This window comes from Strix uralensis, chromosome 3 (genome assembly GCF_047716275.1).
Source record: "Strix uralensis isolate ZFMK-TIS-50842 chromosome 3, bStrUra1, whole genome shotgun sequence".
NCBI classification, from domain to species: Eukaryota; Metazoa; Chordata; class Aves; order Strigiformes; family Strigidae; genus Strix; species Strix uralensis.
In genome coordinates, this window is record NC_133974.1 from 96,054,925 (window position 1) to 96,076,545 (window position 21,621).

General features: G+C 44.5%; 1 protein-coding gene across 1 annotated transcript in view; it reads right to left on the bottom strand.

The window, feature by feature from the left end:
* The window catches only part of MOCS1 (molybdenum cofactor synthesis 1), a 36,757-nt gene extending 18,538 nt beyond the window's left edge, over nucleotides 1–18,219 (bottom strand). Inside the window, 3 exon segments of the mRNA XM_074863495.1 lie at nucleotides 3,921–4,088; nucleotides 8,096–8,228; nucleotides 18,068–18,219. Of these exon segments, the coding sequence (XP_074719596.1) occupies nucleotides 3,921–4,088; nucleotides 8,096–8,228; nucleotides 18,068–18,214 (448 nt within the window). The 5' untranslated portion in view covers nucleotides 18,215–18,219.
* Between the last annotated feature and the right edge of the window lie 3,402 nt (nucleotides 18,220–21,621).

Sequence of the window (21,621 nt, forward strand, 5' to 3'; positions counted from 1 at the left end):
GCCTCCACCCTAACTACTTGAGAAATATTTGAAGAACCCTTAACGTTGAGGCAATTTTAATGACAGTACAAATATTTCATAGTCCTTTCTTCTGTCCCTGTTTTACCCCTATTTGTTCCTGTCGATAAGGGCTTTACTTCTGCTTTATCTCGTTTCCCAGCTATTCTCAAAATATTCACCCTAAGCTGCGCCCAAAACTCTAGAATGGGAGAAGCTGGGTCACACCAAAGATGCTGAAGTTTACAGCAGCAGCATTTTGCAACAGGATTCAAGAGCTCTGGAAAGACATTTGGAACCTGAGGTTGTAACAAAAAAGCAATCTTTACTAAGAACTAGATTTTTCTGGCATTCACCTCTCAAAATACTCCCCACTGACCAGGAATAACCTCTTCCTAGAGGATGAATGCTATTGCCCCAAGTTTGCCTAATATTATTTAACACTAGCTACCACTAGCAGCCTTGTCTTTGTGAGAGCATAGGATACACACTGCAGCCAGAGGATAGCGTAGGAACACCATTACTTTTACTTACAGCCTTGGAACACACAAAATGCTCAACCTCCTAACAACAAAGGAAGAAAAGACTTGCTGCCATACAGGCTTCATTGCTAGAAATGTAAATGCATAAAGGTGTTGAATAAAACCAAAACCATGCTGCACCCTAAAATGGCAAAATTAAAAAAATAGGCCCAGCTGATTAGATCAGTTAGTGCAGGCAGCGGCTGTTACCAATACATCTTCTTCCTCATCAGACAGGAAGAGATACAAGATGAGGTCCTGGAAATACACTAATATGTGGAACTACCTGTAATAACAAATTGGATAGAAGCCAACTGTGAGAAATCAGAGATGGAGACTTAACACTAATACCAAGAAGTTAAAAAGGATGAGTTAGTACACTTTGCCTTATTTGTGAAAGCTAAGAAGTGGAACATTTGCAGTTGCTTGGTTCCTTGACTTGTTGACCTCTAGATTCAAGAGGGATTAAAAGACATTTCATAACTTTGTAACTTACCTTGTACCTGTAGTAAGTGTTTGCTGACCTTTGGTCACTGCTCTAGCAACAATCAGCACAAGCAAAGGCAACTGATAAAACTATCAAGTAGAAAAGGAAACAGAACAGATTCTATAATTTGATAGCATGAAGTCAAAAGGTTATGTGTCAGGCTCAAGCCATCAAGTAAACCCTTTTACATTTACTTTTTCCTTTAGGATCAGGAGCATTTTCTTAAATAGAGACATTTCTTACATATTTCCCTCCAATCATTTTCTCAATTGGCCTTCTTCTGATTGAGTCCAGAAGAGGTATGTTTATCTCCTAATACATGAATTAACAAGTCTACCCTGCTCTCAAAATGTGTATGTTGCTATATAAAATCATCCAACCATCTGTCCCCCACCCCATGGACAACTGTCAGTGAAGATGTGTACTTCTCAGACTATTAGTAACAAACAGCTATCACACAGTTTATATCCAGTGCTAATTTAAACTTTGAGCATCCCAGAAGAGATGGATTCTATATTCCACTATCAGCTGCTTCAGAAAAGTCTCAAACATATGTTTTCAGCTGTCCCTAGGACATGATTTAGCTTTCAGCAAGTGTTAGTTGCCAAGTCATAGTTTATGTATGTGCATATGTTAAAAGAAGATTTGAAATAATAATAATCTAAAGAACTGTAGCAGGTCTCTGAATAGCATGTCTCCTACAGTAGCTTCAAATCACATTTGTTCATTAAAACAACAATAAAGTTTGAACTTGAGTATTAGAAAAATACGGTAATAGTAATCCAGCATTACTATTTTTGAGCTCTATTGGTATTTCACAGACCATTTATGGTTAAGAGAAAGGTTTGCTGAAAACAAACCTAAGAGATTTCAACCCTGTTCAGCACCTGAGATACTGTAACCAGCTTCTATAAACCATCTAGAAATTCAGATTAACTTTATCCCAGCCCAAACCAGTACATTGTGATAAGATGGCTTCAGTAAAGATGCCCAACTCAAATTCTGCAGAAGACATTTTGGGGCTTGTTTTCCCTTCAATGAGTTTTCCCATAGTTGTTATATGTTATCTATTTAGTTTTGAGACTTTTATCTTGATCCCAAACTTGTACACCATAGACTAACACCAAAGTCTGGGAAGACAAAAAGTGTTTATAGACTTAATTTGTCAATTTTCAATATGCCTTAGAAAAAAAATCAGCCATGACAGAATGAATTAATGCAACAGGACAACCATCTTAACATCTATTACCTTTACCCCAAGATCACTACTCTGTCGTCACCCATTAAAATGATTACTATGAATCTGTCAAAGTTCAGCTGTGAACAAGAACACAAGCAGAATAATGAAAGCCCAGTGGTTCAAAAATATCTCTTTCAGCCACAGAACTAAACCTCTGAGAATTCTATCACTGCAGTAAAACAAACAACAGAAAAGCTTTCTATCCTTCCAATATCAATACTTAAGAATTGCAGCAACGCAATAATTATTTTGCAGTGACCTGGCTACTCAACTTACACCCTCAACATCAGAGTAGCTGTGTTGAGTATAAAAAGCCATCAGCTACTGCTGATAAATCAAAAAGGTGCATACACTAGGAAAGAAAGTTCTGCACTGAACTGACAACACTTGATTTCAACTCATTTTCATACTGTATGCTGAACTGTAAAGCTTTATTTAAAATTTATTTAAAATACAACCTGTTTTACAAATCTGCCTCCCTTTCAGCTGGCAAAAGCCAGCTAAAAATAATTATACCTATTTTTAGTAGAAGTGGGGAATGCCTTCTTGAAAGGCACATAGTGCTCTCAATCCTAAATAAAAAATAACCTAGCATGCATGGGCAAAATGGCCTAGAGAATGGTATTTCAGAGTTCCAGAAAGATGAAGTAAGTGCAGTTTCAGGACTCCTAACAATCAGGAAGTCCCAAGCAAACCATTTCACGCTAGCCATACCTTTTCCAGCTGTAAACAGGTCAGTTCTACCTACTACACAGCTCTGCTGCTTCCTTTCGAAAAGACCATAAAGGTCTTCCAAATCCTGAACAAAAGAGAACAGGAGCAGAGACCAGCGTCTTTCTGCACCAAAGCTGACTGTATCTGTAGGCAGTTACTCTACTTTCAAGACCTTCAACTACTGTATTAACCCTTTCATATCTTCAGTACTTATAAGAGTATATGTGCAGAAACAGACAAGTTCAGCTGCCTACAGCACACCACAGTGCACCCACCTACATAGCCCTAATCTAATATATTGCCACTACACAAAGCTACTGTAATGTCCATAACATACGAGACTTTGGACAGGGAAAAAAAACACCTGGCTCAAGAAAAAAAACAGACACAGTCTGTCAACACAATAGTAATCGAAGGAGATGTCTAAAAACTACCCAGTAATTTATCTTCCATTGAAGTAATAGTCTTCATCAGTAACTGCAAAAACATATGCATTTCCACCATTCATTATTAAACACAGACAAGCAAGTGACATCTGTTATCAAGAAAACAAAACCAAACCACAAAAACAAAACCCCCCCAAAATACAAAAGAAAACCTGTTTGTTTGTAAGCATGTATCAACTGTTCCTCCCCAGCGAGGACCTGGTCACATCAATTTTTGATTTTTCACCCCAAGGCTGCATTATTGCAAGCTATTCTAGTAGATATTGAATATGAAGACAATGCTAATTTCAGCTGTTGTAATATGAAGAGACATTTCCACCAAGCAGGAGAGCAGAACTGGAAATTTTCTGAAAGGAACTATCTTGCATTTCATGATGCTGGGAAAAACCACCATCATTTAACATATAATTGTTCTTCAGGTTGCTGGACTGTATTAGTCAATAATTATAAGTGTAGTTCTTGGATCAATATATAGCAAGTCACTCTGAAACACACTGTATTTATTGGGAACTTACCCACAATATCAACCACATCAGGACGGATAAGTGGCTCTCCTCCTGTCAGTCGGATCTTCTCTACACCTTCTTTCACAAACAGTCTGGCTAGGGTGAGTATCTCCTTAGCAGTAAGTAGCTCTGATTTAGGGGTCAGCGGAACACCTTCCTCTGGCATACAGTACTGACCTGAAATAAAGAATACAGAAATACATGTGGAAAAAATAACCAGCTGCAGTTAATCTAATACTGATGGGCAAAATGCACCAAGTGCAGCTGTCTTTAATGGACGTCAAACAACTCGTGCTTTTCTGAAATACAGGTAAGACCATACAACAAATCTTAAAAACAATCTCGTCTCCTGTTTTCCTTCAGAAGAAAACCCAAGGCTCATTTGATGGATCTCAAAATTACAGTGGATCCACTTTGAAGGAAAAGCTGGTCTTATTTCTATCCAACCTGCATTCAGAGACACCAAACTGAACTGGCAAGCGCTGAGCCATTGCCACAAACTTTGCAGACATAACTGTTGTTTCATGTGGGCACCAGTGATATAGCCAGGAGCAGTCTGAGAAGTATCAACGGGGATTACAGAGTCCTGGGAGCAGTGGTAAGGGACTCTGGAGCGCAGGTAGTTTTTTCATTAATCCTCCTGGTCAAAGGGAAGGGATTTGAAAGGGCCACTCAAATCTGGCAACTCAACAATTGGTTATGGGACCGATGCCACAGCTAGGGGTTCAGCTATTTAGACCATGGGACTCGCTTTGAGAAACCTGGTCTAACAGGGGCTGATGGGGTCCACCTGTCAGAGAAGAGCAGCATTTTCAGTCATAGGCTTGCCAAGCTGGTGAAGAGGGCTTTAAACTAAAGTTGCCGGGGGAGGGGGACCTCAATCACTCCTACCAGTTTGATGTCAGTGCCAGAAATAGATGCCCAGAGAGGGATAACAGGGCAGCAGGAGAGCACCTGAAGAGCAGCACAAAGGAATTCCAGCTGCTGCAGCCAGTAAATCAGCTTCATTAGGGGCCCATTTTAAATGCCTCTATGCAAATGCACATAGCATGGGGAATAAACAAGAGGAGCTAGAGACCCACGCACGCCTGCAGGCCTATGATCTTACTGGCATCACAGAGACTTGGTGGAATGGCTCTTATGACTGGAGTGTTGGCATGGAAGGATACAGGCTCTTTAGGAAGGACAGGCAGGGGACACAAGGAGGTGGTGTTGCCCTCTATGTCAGTGACCAGCTGGAGTGCACAGAGCTCCACCTGGGGATGGACGAGGAGCCAACAAAAAGCTTATGGGTCAGGATTAAAGGGAGGGCAGGGACAGGTGACATTATAGTTGGGGTCTGCTACAGGCCACCCAACCAAGTAGACTAGGCAGATGAGGCCCTCTATAGACAGATAGGAGCAGTCTCATGTTCATAATCCCTGGTCCTCATGGGGGACTTTAACCACCCTGATATCTGTTGGGAGGGACAACACAGCAGGGCATAAGCAATCCAGGAGATTCCTGGAATGCATTGATAACTTCCTTCTCCAAGTGATAGAATAGTCAATGAGGAGAGGTGCTATGCTGGACCTTGTTCTCACCAACAAGGAGGGGCTGGTGGGGAATGCAAAGCTCAAGGGCAGCCTTGGCTGCAGTGACCATGAAATGGTGAAATTCAGGATCCTTAGGGCAGCAAGGAGGGTGCACAGCAAGCTTGCTACCCCAGACTTCAAGAGAACAGATTTCGGCCTCTTCAGGAATCTGCCTGGTGGAGTACCATGGGGAAGAGCCCTGGAGGGAAGAGGGGCCCAAGCAAGATGGTTAATATTCAAGGATTACCTCCTCCAAGTTCAGGAGTGATGCATTCCAACAAAGTAGTAGTCAGGTAAGAACGCCAGAAGGCCTGCATGGATGAACAAGAAGCTCCTGGATAAGCTCAAACATAAAAAGGAGGCCTGCAGAGGGTGGAAGCAAGGACAGGTAGCTTGGGAGGAACAAAGAGAAACTGTCCAAGCACCCAGGGATCAGGTTAGGAAGGCCAAAGCCCTGACAGAATTACATCTGGCCAGGGACGTCAAGGACAACAAGAAAAGCTTCTATAGGTATGTCAGTGATCAAAGGAAGACTAGGAAAAACGTGGGCCCTCTCTGGAAGGAAACAGGAGACCTTGTTACCCAGGATATGGAGAAGGCTAAGGGACTCAACAACTTTTTTGCCTCAGTCTTCAGTGACAAGTGCTCCAGCCACACCACCCAAGTAGCAGAACGCAAAGGCAAGGACTGGGAGAATGAAGAACTGCCCACTGCAGGAGAAGATTGGGTTTGAGACCATCTAAGGAACCTGAAGGTGCACAGGTCCATGGGACCTGATGAGACGCATCTGTGGGTCCTGAGGGAACTGGCAGATTAAGTGGTTAAGCCACTACCCATCATCTTTGAGAAGTCATGGCAGTTCAGTGAAGTTCCTGCTGACTGGAAAAGGGGAAACATAACCCCCGTTTTTAAAAAGGGAGAAAAGGAAGACCCAGGGAACTACAGGCCAGTCAGTCTCACTCTGTGCCCAGCAAGATCATGGAGCAGATCCTCCCAGAAACTAAGCTAGGGCACATGGAAAATAAGGAGGCGACTGGTGACAGCCAACATGGCTTCGCTTAAGGGCAAATCGTGCCTGACGAATTTGGTGGCCTTCTACGACAGAGTTACAGCATTGGTGGATAAGGGCAAAGCAACTAACGTCATCTACCTGGTCCCGTGCAAAGCATTTGACACTGTCCCACACGACATCCTTGTCTCTAAATTGGAGAAATACGGATTTGGTGGATGGACCACTCAGTGGATAAGGAATTGGCTGGATGGTCGCACTCAAAGAGTTGTGGTCAATGACTCCATGTCCAAGTGGAGAGCAGTGACGAGTGGCATTCCTCAGGGGTTGGTGCTGGAACCAGCAGTGTTTGACACCTTTGTTGGAGACATGGACAGTGGGATTGAGTGCACCCTCAGCAACTTTGCTGATGACACTGAGCTGTGTGGTGTTGTTGACACACTGAAGGGAAGGGATGTGCCATCCAGAGGGACCTTGACAGACTTGAGAGGTGGGCCCGTGTGAACCTCATGAAGTTCAACAAGGCCAAGTGCAAGGTCCTGCACATGGGTTGGGGCAATCCCAAGCACAAACACAGCCTGGGTGATGAGTGGACTGAGAGCAGCCCTGTGGAGAAGGGCTTGGGAGTAGTAGTGGATGGAAAACTGACTATGAACCAGCAATGCACATTTGCAGCCCAGAAAGCCAGCTGTATCATCAAGAGAAGTGTGGCCAGCAGGTCGAGGTTGGTGATTCTCCCCCTCTACTTCACTCTTGTGATATCAGACCTGGAATACTGTGTTCAGCTCTGGGGTCCCCAACATAAGAAGGGCCCAGCAAGTCCAGAGGAGGGCCACAAGGATGATCAGAGGGCTGGAGCACCTCCTTCTCTAAGGACAGGCTGAGAGACTTGGGGTTGTTCAGCCTGGAGAAGAGAAGGCTCTGTGGAGACCTTATAGCAGCCTTCCAGTACCTAAAGGGGGCTATAGGAAAGATGGGGAGGGACTCTTTATCAGGGAGTGTAGTGATAGGACAAGGGGTAATGGTTTCAAACTGACAGAGGGTAGATTTAGATGAGATATAAGGAAGAAAATCTTTACTGTGAGGGTGGTGAGACACTGGAACTGGTTGCACAGAGAGGTTGTGGCTGCCCCCTCCCTGGAAGTGTTCAAGGCCAGGTTGGATGGGGCTTTGAGCAACCTGGTCTAGTGGAAGGTGTCCCTGCCTGTGGCAGGGGGGTTGGAACTAGATGATCTTTAAGGTCCCTTCCAACCCAAACCATTCTATGATTCTATGAATACCTAAGTATGAGCTCTCATGCTTATCACACACTTTGGGTGTGGCATACAAACATCCACAAGAACAATCATCCAAACCACACCAAGCCTTATGGAAGACCTGTCACTCCCACCTGCCTCTGGCAGATCACCAGGCTTGCTCCTGCTTCCCCACCCAACCAGCAGGTCAGCCCCAAATCAGTCTCTGTCTATCCTTTACAATTATTTTGTGAAGACAAGAAACAGCACAGTCCCAACACAGTAATAAGAACTGTAACTCAATTCTTGGCCTTTGCATAATATGGTGTGTAAGAGCTTTGTGTGAGAAAGCAATCAGACACTTACACCTGAGGTTGCATTTCTCAGTCAAGGAAATTCGCAAGTAGTTGTGCTGACGCCCAAAGCTGTCCGTCAAAAAAGCAGAGAAGGGGGCAGCATGTTCCAGTAGAAAGCGTCCTCTTCCTGAGCTTTGTAATTCCTGTAACGAAAACAAGCAAGTGCTAAATATTTGAATAGTTATCCTACCAACTTGCTGTATAAATATTAACTTTGAACTTGACTGATAATTATTATTCCATTTTTCCCCACAGGGACAGCTGCACAAGAAAAACCCATGATTTGTCTTTATGGTGAAAACTGGCCATTTACTGATTACGTTTCACACCCTACTTAATTCCATGCAACTGTACTACAAATTTCCCTGTGCATTTTGAGATACAGACTCTTTGCCACATGTGCCTCAGGCTTTTTGTGCAAAATAGGAGGTAGCTTTTTTCAATTGTGTGCCTGCACTTTCCAGAATCAATGACCCAGGACCACCCAATCTCACTACAGCCCTCAGATAAATGAAATCATATCACAGAATCATCTAGGTTGGAAAGGACCTTGAAGATCATCTAGTCCAATGTTAATCTAGCACTGACAGATCCCAACTACACCATATCCCTAAGCGCTATGTCAACCCCCCTCTTGAACACCTCCAGGGATGGGGACTCCACCACTGCCCTGGGCAGCCCATTCCAACACCTAACTACCCGTTCTGTGAAGAAATGCTTCCTAATATCTAGCCTAAACCTTCCTTGGCGCAACTTGAGGCCATTCCCTCTTGTCCTATCACTTATTACTTGGTTAAAGAGGCTCATCCCCATCTCTCTGCAACCTCCTTTCAGGTAGTTGTAGAGGGCGATGAGGTCTCCCCTCAGCCTCCTCTTCTCCAGACTAAACAACCCCAGTTCCCTCAGCTGCTCCTCATACGACATGTGCTCCAGACCCTGCACCAGCTTCGTTGCCCTTCTCTGGACACGCTTGAGTGATTCAATGTCCTTTTTATAATGAGGGGCCCAAAACTGAACACAGGAATCGAGGTGCGGCCTTACCAGTGCCGAGTACAGGGGCAAGATCACTTCCCTGTCCCTGCTGGCCATGCTATTTCTGATGCAAGCCAGGATGCCATTGGTCTTCTTGGCCACCTGGGCACACTGCTGGCTCATGTTCAGCCAGCTGTCAATCAACACCCCCAGGTCCCTCTCTGACTGGCAGCTCTCCAGCCACTCCTCCCCAAGCCTGTAGCGCTGCTGGGGGGTTGTTGTGGCCGAAGTGCAGCACCCGGCATTTGGCCTTATTGAAACTCCTACAGTTGGCCTTAGCCCATCGCTCCAGCCTGTCCAGGTCTCTCTGCAGAGCCTCCCTACCCTCGAGCAGATCAACACTCCCACCCAACTTGGTGTCATCTGCAAACTTACTGAGGGTGCACTTGATCCCCTCGTCTAGATCATCAATAAAGATGTTAAACAGGAGTGGCCCCAAAACCGACCCCTGGGGGACACCACTCATGACCAGCCGCCAACTGGATTTAACTCCATTCACAACTCTTTGGGCCCGGCCATCCAGCCAGTTTTTTACCCAGCGTAAAAAAAGTGTCCTTCTCTGCACTTCAGCACAAGAGAACTAGAAACTGATGAAAGACTACATTGCTGCTTTTGTCCCTACCAACTTTCATGTGCAAGACATTACATCTTGTTAATAGCAAAACCAAATTATTGCTGTGTACAATTATGCTTCATGATGTCTGTATCATGAACATTTCCAACAAGCAGTTCTTGTCCAGATCTGTACAACAGAACACTTCCAAAAAGCTTGTCTCAGTTAAAACATTATAAATAATACAGGGCACAGTGGGACTGGAAGAGAAATGTATGATCCTGAACACTCCACCTGTTCAGGCCTGCACAAAAAGAGTCAGAATTTTAATAATGTCTTTATTAACTGTCACAAAGTGAATATTAAATGTGATTTCCATTTACAATTTTTGAGTTTTTTAAAACACAGTGTAACATATTCTAGATCAACACAGCTTTCAGGAAGTACTGAGTATTTGCTGTCCAGAATGAGGGCTGATCACTTTAGGTATCAAATGAAATATCCCAAATTAGTAGCTGCTACTGGAAAGGGATACAGTTCAATTTTATACCGGGCATCTTTAAAACATCACTACCGTCAGCACCAGAACACTGTTGGTTAAAGCAAGGTCTAAATGCAGGGAGTCCCACTGCCTTTAGCCCATGACTTTCAAATTACCATGTTATGATCTTTTTTTTGTACACCTGTAAAGCACAGCTGAAACTGCTCTGCTGCTTTTGAAAAATATTTCAATATCTTAAGTGAACATACAATAATTGAACCAACTCTTATCATAGTACAGCAGAAAAGAAAAAGCTTACCAACATACTTTAATCATTTGGTGGATACTTGGTTCAGGCACTACAAACATCCACAAACAGCATCATCCAAACCCTGCCAAGGCTGGTGTCTCTTCATCTACAGTATCACAGTTAAATTAACATTTTATAGGAGGCCAATTTAATAACCGACAGAGGCCAGCTGCATAGCATCACAAAACAAAACAGAGAAAACCTTCACTGTGTCCTTGTTAGTTAACCACATACAGACACTTAATATCCACCTAAGAAAACTAGAAGATACCTAAAGGATTCCTGGATGTACAGCGAACTTAATCTCCAGTGAAAGAGCACATACAAAACTATTTCTGGATACGTGGTGCTCACAAAGTTAAAGCGGGGCGGGTGGAAATCAGCTGCAGAATTGTGCCTCAAGTCAAAATCATGCTGGCTAGTCTTGATAGGCTGCAGCAGGCAACTGATTAAATAAAGTTTTGACATAAATTTAAGATGTAGAATGAGCAATCAGACAGAATGATATATTAGCTAGTATTCAAACTGCTTAACTGAGCTAAAGTCATTATTTCCATCTAGTGAAAATCAAACCCATGAAATCTCCAGACATACTAAAATTGGCATGTATGGGATGATGCCAAAGGACTGGGCAGAAACACACATATCTGTTACACCACCAGTGACCACAGGAGTTAATCCTGCACAGTATTTTGAAACAGCCTTTGCAAGAAGTCTGGAAATGGTCAGCTAAAACATTGAACAACCCAGGTATCCTTCCTCAAAACATTTTATTCTGAAAGCATTTGTAAGAAAGCTTTGGGGGGTGGGTGGAAGACAGAGAGAACACCCTCAGTGACCAGATCAGCTTGAAAACAAATGTTATCTAGGGAGAGGCCCAACTTCAGCCATCAGCAGCTGCAGCAATTTTGATTCCAGCTGTGCTAATGCCATGGCTACTGCTAAACTTATAAGCAGGAGCAGTCTTTCTTGGCAGCACAATCTTCCCACTAGACTGTAAACAATCCACTGCACTTCTTGATCCAAACAGCTTTTTGGTCAGATAAGAAGATCTCTAAAGAACATCCCTGGCAGTTGGGGGGGTTAGAGAAGATAAAGGAGACACAAAGTGGCTGTTTCAAAGCCCGGAAAGCATCTGTTTACCCCGATAAAACAGCAGTACTAGTTTCTGCGGAAGAAAGCAATCTCTTTCAGTTTCTGTTTTGTAGCGGTGGCCACAACAGCAGAGGGGTAAGAGGCTGACAGCCAGTCCTCCCCAGACCTGGCCTTCCCTCCCTGCAGCACCAAAGGTGCCAGTGGCAATCCCTCCGCAGCCATGCTCACACTTACACACAGTCTTACATCTCCCTCTTCAACATGCACAGGCAGAACAAGTCATCTGGGTTTTAATCCCCCTGGAGAAACATTCCAGCCTGGGCATCTGTGGGTTGTTTGTGAGTTCCACACACCTTTAGCTTCCCCAAGAAATCCCAATTTGGGAGCTTCCTTCGTTAGAAATTAGTTTCTCAGAATACAAACAGTTGTCAGAGCCCAGCTAAATACCCAGACTTCATTTCTGCTTCTTCCTGTTAGAAAACTCATCCCTGAACAGACTAAATCTGAAGATATTTTAAATACTGACAAACTCAGAAAAAAAACACCACAAAAAATTTTTCTCTTGAAAACTGCACTTTCTTCTGGCCTGGTTGGATTTCTTATGTTCTCCTTCCTATACTTTTGGAAAGATGTTCATATTTAAGAGGGAAAGCCCTCCTGTGCTTATTGAAATTATTTGAGCCCTTCTTGTGGGAGCACTCTTCTGTTTCTCAGTAACTAATTTTTGCACCTTTTTCAGGATCAGGCTTCCTTACCCACTCCACTTGAAGACAGAACAGTACAAACCTCCTGCCTCTCCATTTTAGAGTGTGCATTACAAGGAGGGAAAGAAGTGAAAAGTTGTCCTCCCCGACAGAAAGGAGGCAAGAGCGGGAGACTTTAATGTCTGTAATGGATGACAAAACTGCATACTTTCGAGGACAATAATATCCTTAAAGTAATTTCCTGTTTTCAGGAAGGAGCCACCTCTGGAGCAGGACGTACGAGACTGGTTCTGTTCCTGGTCTGCCATCCACCTGCAGGGCTGTCACAAGCAAGGAAGCTAAAGTAAGAGGACTTACTGGAGGAATAATACTGCCCTTCATTAATGACTCTGAAGTGAACTGTCAAGCAGTATTAAAAGAACCAGCATTCAGCAGGCAGTTATGTCAATATACTTTAAAGTTCCCGTTGGAAATAACTAACTTTTGCTCTCTTGCTGCAAAATAGTGAGTGTTAGGATGAGGAAAAAAAAAAAGTTTTCCAGAGCTACTAGAGCTTCTTTCCATCAACTTCTTGTCATGCATAGAGACGGGTTTGTCCAGGAGGGAAGAATGACTGGAGATGGAATTTTTAAGCTGTTTATGCAGTTTCTGTCCAGTTTGATGTCAGCAAAGAGGAATTAGGAGACACCCATGAGGAGTTCAGTAGCATCAGCTTGAGCTCCAGTGGGAGTGGATCCTGTGTTACCAAAACTGTCACTGCACCCAGCACTGACTCAAATTTTTATCAATTCACAGAATCATTCAGGTTGGAAAAGACCCTTGGGATCATCGAGTTCAACCATCAGCCCTACTCTACAAAGTTCTCCCCTACACCATATCTTCCAGCATCTCATCTAAATGACCCTTAAACACATCCAAGGATGGTGACTCCACCACCTCCCTGGGCAGCCTGTTCCACTGTCTGACCACTCTTTCTGTGAAAAATTTTTTCTTAACCCTCCCCAGTTGCAGTTTAAAGCCATTTCTTCTTGTTCTGTCGCTAATTACCTGTGAGAAGAGACCAGCACCAACCTCTCTACAGTGTCCTTTCAGGTAGCTGTAGAGAGTGATGAGGTCTCCCCTTAGCCTTCTCCTCCTCAAACTAAACAGTCCCAGCTCCTTCAATCGCTCCTCATAGGATTTATTCACCAGGCCCTTCACCAGCTTCCTTGCCCTCCTCTGCACTCGCTCCAGCACCTCGATCTCTCTCTCATATTGAGGTGCCCAAAACTGGACACAATACTCCAGGTGTGGCCTCACCAGTGCAGAGTACAGGGGGACTATCACCTCCCTACTTCTGCTGGTCACGCTATTTCTAATACAAGCCAGGATGCCATTGGCTTTCTTGGCCACCTGGGCATACTGCCAGCTCATGTTCAGCTGTTTGTCAATTAGAACCGCCAGATCTCTTTCTTCCAGACATCTCTCCAGCCACACCTCCCCAAGCCTGTAGCGATGCATGGGGTTGTTGTGGCCCAAGTGCAGGACCTGGCACTTGGCCTTGTTGAAGCTCATCCCGTTAACGTTGGCCCACGGATCCAATCTATCCAAGTCTCTCTGTAGAGCCTCCCTATCCTCATGCAGATCGACACTCCCGCTTAACTTGGTGTCATCTGTGAATTTACTGATGATACAATTCCACGGGGAAGGCCAAATATCAGAGATGGAAACTCAGCTGCCTTCCTGGTAACTCAGGGTAAGGATGAAGCACTCTCTAAGGTAGTTGTGTAAGTAGGATTTTCCGAAGAGGAAGAATGGGGTGAGGTTGGACCCAGTCACCTGCAGCCTGCATGAGAGCTATCAGAGCAAGGAGAAAACAAAAGCTGGCTGCTACAGATCCCAGGCTACAAGGAAAGGGTTATTCAGTTCCCTGCAATTGGAAAAGATGGGTGGTTGTTGTTATTTTAACGTATCAATGCCCAACCACATAACTTTTCACTTAAAAGGGATAGATACAATCCCCAAGTCCCCACTCCCCTCTCTCCATAGCTGACAGGAGACACTTCTGCACATTGGAGGAGTATGCCCTGTCACACAGTGTGCTTCATCTGATCTGTGAAAAAACAGTTTCACTCTCTGGGCTGTCAATCCTATGTTCTATACTAATACTGAAAGAATGAGATCTTAGATGACTGCACCTAGCAGCTATATTTTGACAAGCTGTCAACCCTTCAGACCTGCCAATTCACCTGTGATTTCCAGGAGAACTCTTCTAACAACACAGCAAAATTGGAAGCTGTCACCAGAGGTATTAATAACCACTAGGAGCACCATAAACTGACAGATACTGGAAGGGCTCAGTTAAACACAAGGGGGAAAGGAACAGAGTTCTTACCTATTTATCAAGCTAAAGATCCAGTACTATACCTGCTCCACCCTTCCACCTTCATGTTATCCCCAGTGATATTTGTGCACTACGAAACAGTAATGCTTGCAAACACTTCTTCTGCAGAAGCCTCAGGGACCACCACAACCTGTGTACTTATGACACTGTTAGTGCTGCTCCTGCACCCATTGGCTTCTTCAGCTCCTGTGATCCTGTTGGGTTGGGCATCAGCGCTGCCGCCTCACCGTAGTACCTAACGCTGTTGTGCCAGCATCAGACACAACTCAGCAACAACTCTTGTTTCATACCTCACCTTTAATATCTTAGTCTTTAGAGAAGTGGTGACATAGTGTCCTTATTCAATCTGGAAATTAGACAACCACAGAGGCTGAAATGGGTCTAACTAGGCCAAGTGCCAGAATGAGGCCTGAGCTGAGAAGTCCAAGACAAATGTTTTTCTGAGGGCTCTGCAGCTGCTGCCCAACAGTTGAACCCAAACAGCATACTACATTTCTGGTTGCTGGCACAGAGCACTGCTCAGGGACTTTGACCAGCTACCCACAAAATGGAGCTCCAGGACACAGAGTTTCTAGCCAAGAATAAAGGCCATATGAGGTCCTTCTAGACAAGCTGGGCTCTCTCCTCTATCCCAGTGGTGAAGACTTCATTGAGGCCACAGAAAATTTCAGGTGGTTATATTTGACTAACAGAAGCTACTTGAACAGATGGAAGAAGCTGAACTGAAACTTTGTATCAGGATACCCAAGACCTTTACTGACAATGATACATCTAGAGTAGGACCAAAAAAAAAAAAAAAAAAAGAATCTGATTTCCTTAATGTTATTGCTCTCAAGCCTCACGATCTTAAGAGTCTTCTCATCTTCCTCCTTTGTTTCAAAAAGCTGGCGTTTTCACATGTAAACTTCCAGCTTACAATAAATTTTGAAAAACTGTATAAATTACTTTTTCTATTGTACTGGAAAATACACAGTTTCTTAGTAGAAATAAGTAATCCTGTATGATTTTTTTTTTTAATTCAAGAATATTATTTGGACATGTATCATCATGTGTAGAAGATGACAGGATCACATCAGACTTTCCATTGTTAACTGTGAATTGGTCAAGAAATGCCTGTTGCTACCTGCCCTTATCTTGTCTTAGAAAAAGGGACTCCACCATGCACATAGCTCTGAGACTAACAACTGTGCCTTAAATACTAAGATACAAACAGGCTCAAACATGTGGACTAACCAGTCCAATAATAAGCTGATCAAGTTCTGGATTTTATTTGTAAACAATTTAAGATCAGCTTCCAGGTATATCTGATTTCATCTTCAAAATTGTCATAAATTTTCACAGCCTCAGATTCGCCCTGTCAGGTTATTTGGTGAATATCATTTCACTTCTATCAATACATTGATCTTCACCACATATTTCATATAGAGAACGTTATAAGGACTTAATGGACATTCAAAACATGAATAAAAGCTATTAAGTGTTTCTGCTGGAGGGAGTCACCAAGCATTCAAAAAAAGTGTTATTACAGATAGCTAATGCAGTATACAGAATGGATAGCATGCACACAGACATTCTCCCACTGTCTCAAAAAGCATCATGTAGGAACAGGCTAGAAAGGCCGTAAGTGGAACATAGGTTCACCACACAATACCAATACAGTAGCCGTACTGACCCCACTGTTTGTAACCTAACCTAAAGACTTAAAATGGATGGCCTTAGACACAGCCTTTCAGTTGTCTCCTAAAGCTCCTGAGTTACAGAATTCTTCCCTCCACAGCTAGAAGGACCATTTTAAAAAGGGATGAAATACAGAGACTAGCGCTCCCTTTGCACCCCTCCACAGCCAGCTGAAAGCTCATGAAACTAAGCAGAACCCATGAACATTTTCAGATCCAACCCAGAAGAGAGTCAAGCAGTATTCACAATTGTTTTGAATGTTTGAACATCCTGCCATCTGAAAGCATGTTTCACTGTCCCCTATGGCTGTAACACTAATTGCTCCTCTCTACAGATGAATCCCCGGAGAGACTGAGAACAGAAAGAGGCAATGAGTGTATTATCACTGTATAGCTGCTAAGTTTGCACTGCCTTTGCTTTTACATTAGCTTGCTTCTCAGGCCCTGCAGGGTATCAGCCAGTGCCCCAGCACACTTGTCACAGTTACTATGCCACACACACAGATCACCCATCCCATTCTTCCAACCACTGTGGCTTTCATTCCCTAAGGGAGCAGGGCTTTCAGAGATGGATGTTGTAATCAAGCTCTCTCAAAAGTACTCCCGAAAGTATGTTAGAACTACTCAATTCACAGAAAGTAGTTAAAAGTAATTCGGATCAGAACTTACAGAAAAAGTACATGCAAAGGAAACTCAATAACCTTTCTAGATTCCCAAACCAAGTAAGCATCCAATAAAGCAATGCACAAATCCATTTGACCTTCTGTAAACAAATGGTAGCGAACACATTCAATTCTGGCGACACAAAGACTGCCACTAGTAGCTTTAGTTTATTTTCTGCTTGTTAAAGCCAGCCATGCAATTTCAAGCAAATCAATAAATTATGCCCCAACTGGGATTACTCTGCATGTCATGCCCTATTTCTGCTAGACCGTTACAGAACCTTTGCCTTTCTGTGCAACTTCTCCTGCATTTGGACACAAGAGACCGAATCCACCTGGAGGACCTGAAGTTAAACTAGGAGGAGGTAGATCTGGCCAACACCTGTGTTGATTTCATGCCAGGGACCGAACAAACAACTTTATGGCAAAGCTCCCGTGACCACTTGGAGCACAACCATCGACAGCTGCCAGACCACTTGGTTTTGACCTGGGCAGCTCAAATGCCGTTGTGTCATCTGTTCTCTGACTGGGAAGGAACACAGAACTGGTTCAGTCCAAAAGACTCAATGTCCTACTTACCTTCAAAGTTAGGGCGACATTTCAACAAAAAAGCATAGAATTACACATTACGACACGTTTTGTTGACTCTTCCCCCCCAACCCCCGCCGTAATCAGGTCATGTTCACCGTACAAATCACCTTTCGGTCTGGGACAGGTTGCAAAATTCAGTATTGCTATCAGAAATGGGGAGGCAGAGCTCCGGGGCCGTGCGGCCCGGCGGGTTCCAGCTGCAGACGGCTGCGGTGGGCGAATTCTCGAACCCGCCCCCCCGGGGAACCCCGCCCGGCAAAGCCTGCGGTATCACTGGCACCCCCAACCCCCCAAACTACGCTTTCTTAATTTTAAGTGCAAGGCACCGGCCCGGGACTCAAAATCCCAAACCCGACCTCCGGCGGCCGCACGCCTCCCAAGCAACCCCGGTCCCGGGCAGCGGCACCTGCCCGTTACCGGGCCCAAGCACCTCCTTCACCCCGCGGCGCCGCTCCGGCCTGGCCCCCCGCCGGACCCCTCAGCGCCCCGCCTCACCTGAGCCGCGGCGGCGGGAGCCCTGGCGGGAGCCCTGACAGGCGCCCCGGAGCTGCAGGCGCGGCCCGCGGCTGCCCCGAGCGGTCCCCGCAGCAGCGCGAGGCCACCGCGCCGCCCCCACGCCGCCGCCGCCGCCGCCGCCGCCATGGGGCTCGCGGGCCCCCAGCACGCGGGGGGCGACGCCGCCAGCCCCGCGCCGTCACGCGGGGGAGGGCGGGGAGGGGGGGAGAGGCGGCCAATCAGAGCGGCCGCAGGTGCGGCGCTGCCCGCCGGGAGTCGTAGTCCGCGCCCCTCAGCCGGGCGGGCGGGAGGAGGGAGGCGGCGCTGGCAGTGGCGGCCTGCAGGTCCCTCACCGCCGAGCTGCCCTCTTGGGGCGGGGGCCCCAGGCAGCGCCTGCGAGCCCCGCGTCCCTCAGCAGCAAGGGCAAAACCTGCCCTGAGAGCCTTTATTGTCTGCCTTCCGCTGCCCTTGCCTCGGCCCTTCCAAGAGCCAGGTGTAGAGCCCGAGGCCTGCAGGCTGGCCCTGCCTGCCGGCTGCCTGCGTGGAAACCCAGGCGTTGAAGGACTCGCTCACGAGGGCTGTGCCCCAGCAGGGACAGGCGGAGCACAGGAAACACGGTTATCCTCGGCTGGGGAACATTGGCGGTGGGAACAACGACTCCAACCTCAGCCCTGCCCAAGTCTTGAGTAAAATCTGTAAAACATTGTCAGAAGATAGACACAGAAACTAAATGGGGCATAAAACCCCAATATTTCAGTTTTCCAGCCTAATACACTTTCCCTCAAACTCCCAGTGTTTCACAGAAAAGAGGCCTGTGGTGAAACGTCTGGTGGCCCACTGTCCACCTCCTCTGGGCGATGGGTCTGCAGAGCATGGTTGCTCATTGCCGAGCTGAACTTGAGACATTTGTTCTAAACCTGTTCCACACATGAAAGGGGGGCTCATGTGCCCCAAATTTGTCTGGATCCCCTTCCCCAAATCATGTCAGCTACTCTTCCAATAGACATGTGTTGCCCTAAAAATGACTTTTATTGCTCTTAGTCTTGAAACTGTGCAGCAGTTGTATTTCTGTAGATGGTAAAACACAGCTTTATACACCATGCTGCTTCTATGATAGCTTTACCCCTTTAAATAATTTTGTTTTCTGTTACCAGATTGCTGTGTCAGGAGTATTTGCACTTGCAACTAATTGTTGCAAAACCATTAACAATTCTCTGCACAGTCTTAATCCTTTAGTGTTTGACCTGTGCAGTACTTGTTGATGTGTGAGTAACTGGGCCTTATAATTGCTTGTGTCAGTCATTACTTTTACTTAAATCTTTGCTCTGTAGCAAAATACTTGCTTCTGTCCAATTCAGTCTTAAGCATTTAGACTCTAGACTTCATTCAGTCTTTAGGCTGGGTGGGAACTAACAGGAAAACTTAACTGCAACATTGCATTTTTTTTCCCCCAAAGCTGAAGCCATTTGAAAAGAAATACAGACTTGAATGACCTGTGATGTGTCAAGTATCTAGTCTGAAACCATTCTTATCAGTATGATGTCAAGGTAACATATACACAGATCAAAACAACAGAGAAGATAACAAGGCAAAATACTGTTTTTAACTACAGTTTTCAAAGGATGTAGAAGCAAGCTTGATGTTTACATTTACAAGTTTTTACAAGTTTTATGAAGCATCACTTCTCCCTGGAATAACTGTAACTAAATGATTTCCTGAATTTAACTGAACAGCAAGTGATAATGAAGGCTGAAATACAGAAAACATTTTAGCTTCATATTAAATGTAGTAATTGTTCAATTCAGCGAACCTTTTAATTTCAAAAAAAGTTTAATTGGATGTAAAGTGAACAAAGATCAAAATTTATTACAATCTCAGAAAAAGAAAAAAGTTATCATGTGCTTAATCAGCATTTAAAAAAATCCACAGGATCATTCTTCAGTAAATGTTCTTACCTACAGTGAAGGGTCTGGTTCTATAGTTATTTTATTTTACTTAAAGACTATGTTAAGCTTGGCTTACATCCATAATCCAGTTGAATATAGCAGGCTGAGAATATCAGGAAAGTTAAGAAATGAAATGTCTTTGCATACTTAAAGCCTTGTATTTTTCCAGTTTTATCAGATTGTACAAATATAAGCATACCTATTAAACCAGCATAAGATCAGCTTTTAAACCTCCAAAGGCAACCTCTTACTCAGAAGTAGCTACTGCTGGTTGACGGAAACACTTGCCTAGAATTAAGTGTAACCGTAAAATATAATGGAATAAGAACATCTCCATAAGAGATGATTCCATTTTAACTTGGCTGGGATACAGTCATGTCGTGTCATGGGTCATGAAGAGTAAGCTTTTTGCACATCTGAGACAGCAGATGGAGGTTTGATTTCTTTGCTTTTCTCAGCAGCTATCTGAAGAACTAGTACTCGGTAAGGAATTAAAGGTTTGAGGTTTGTATGTTTAGGCCAAGATGCTACGCAATGTCATGCTCTTGCATTGTGGCTGAAGTCACGTGTGATATTCTACCATGGCAAACTAGTACTTATCTACATCTAGCTGCAGAGACCATTGTCACTCTAGTAAAGCTCAAGACAGTTAGTCAAGGCAGCTTTAGGATCCACAGAAGCTCTTGCCACTGGTCATTCAGTTGTTTTCTAGACGTTATGCAGACATTCGCTTGTGTTTGACATAGAGTAAATCTGTAGTCCAAATTCCAAAGAAAAATTTCCTGCCCTTCCTACTGCTGCCTTCTGTTCTGACTTAGCCATGCCTTATTTAGCTGTTTATTTGTTTCAAGATTTTGCTGAATTCATGCTTAACACCTTACAGGTCTCATTCAGCACTCTTGCACATTCAGAGATTAACTAGCTTTCCTCAAGAGACTCTGCACTGTGCCATTTGTAAAACTTGTGCCTGCCAAGGAGCATTACACCCACATGGGCAGTTGAAGGGCAGAGTCCAGTCCAAGTACCAGCGCCCTCTGCAAGCCTATCCCAGAACAATACAAAAATGCAAAGTGCTGGACTACTTCCAGTGCTATTCATGCTTCAGATAAGCACTGAACAACGTTTTAAAGATATGTTAATAATTAAATAATAATAATTAAAAAGTATCAGGAGAGAGCACAGCGTGTGAGCTGGATGAATCTGCTTCGCTGAATCACAATTGCCTCATTGTCCAAACTAGGCATCCGTTAAGAGTTTCTCAACATCTTTCTGAAACTTTGGGCTACATGCCTGAACAGAAACCAGGGCAAAGTGGAAGACCTGATCCTATCCTCATGTGGGGCTGGAAAACAGCCAGGGCTTGTGTTGGGACTGCTGTTAGGAAAGACTGTGGGAGCTCTTAGTCTAAGTGTAAGCCAAGGGAAAGCCTCCATGTCCAGCTTCCTGCAAATTGAGCACAAAATAACTGTTAGACTTTGCAAAGACATGATGATTGTTTTGTCTATTTCTTGCAAGAGCAGAACATCCTCCCTCTGCGTTTGTTACTAGTGAGCAATGCAGGCACTCCTTTAAAGGAAGTACCAAGGATAGAGATTCCCTGTTAAACTT